The sequence below is a fragment of the Sphaeroforma arctica genome (assembly GCF_001186125.1).
Source record: "Sphaeroforma arctica JP610 unplaced genomic scaffold supercont1.15354, whole genome shotgun sequence".
NCBI classification, from domain to species: Eukaryota; class Ichthyosporea; order Ichthyophonida; genus Sphaeroforma; species Sphaeroforma arctica.
Genome location: NW_014025204.1, coordinates 1 through 517, shown reverse-complemented (window position 1 = coordinate 517; position 517 = coordinate 1). Strand labels below are relative to the sequence as shown.

Below are 517 nucleotides of genomic sequence, written 5' to 3'. Positions count from 1 at the left end.
GTGTGTGTGTGTGTATATATATGTAGTATATATATATATATACATTCAAATATATATAGAAACATAGATACATATATAGATACATACATAGATGCATAGATGCATAGATATATATATATATATATACATATATATTCATATATACATAGAAACATATATAGATACATAGATACATACATATATACATAGATACATACATGCATACATGCACAAACACACATCAATACACACATACATACCTTGTTTCAGCACGGTGGTGTCCTCGCCATCGGCCGACGCTTGGGATGAGTTCATATGGCGCTGCCCATCTAAACTGTTATGCGACTGTAGCTGTGTAGGGGGCGAGTACATTTCTTCGCGAGTTTTGACTGTGCGCATACTACCGCCCCTCCGCATGTCCGTTCTGTGTACCATGTAAGAGGAAGGTGCGGTTAGATGTACATACACAGACATGGAGGTGGGGGTGGAGAAGAGTGATAGATGTCGATTTGTAGATGAGAGAGCTATATATAGATAT

The 517-nt window shown here is 37.5% G+C and overlaps 1 protein-coding gene across 1 annotated transcript; it reads right to left on the bottom strand.

Annotated features, from left to right (window-relative positions):
- Positions 1-239: 239 nt before the first annotated feature.
- On the bottom strand, positions 240-414 carry SARC_18288 (hypothetical protein; the record flags this gene model as incomplete). The annotated part of the gene is made up of 1 exon (XM_014287631.1): positions 240-414. A coding segment is annotated over one exon (175 nt), but the record flags the coding sequence as incomplete, so codon positions are not given.
- Between the last annotated feature and the right edge of the window lie 103 nt (positions 415-517).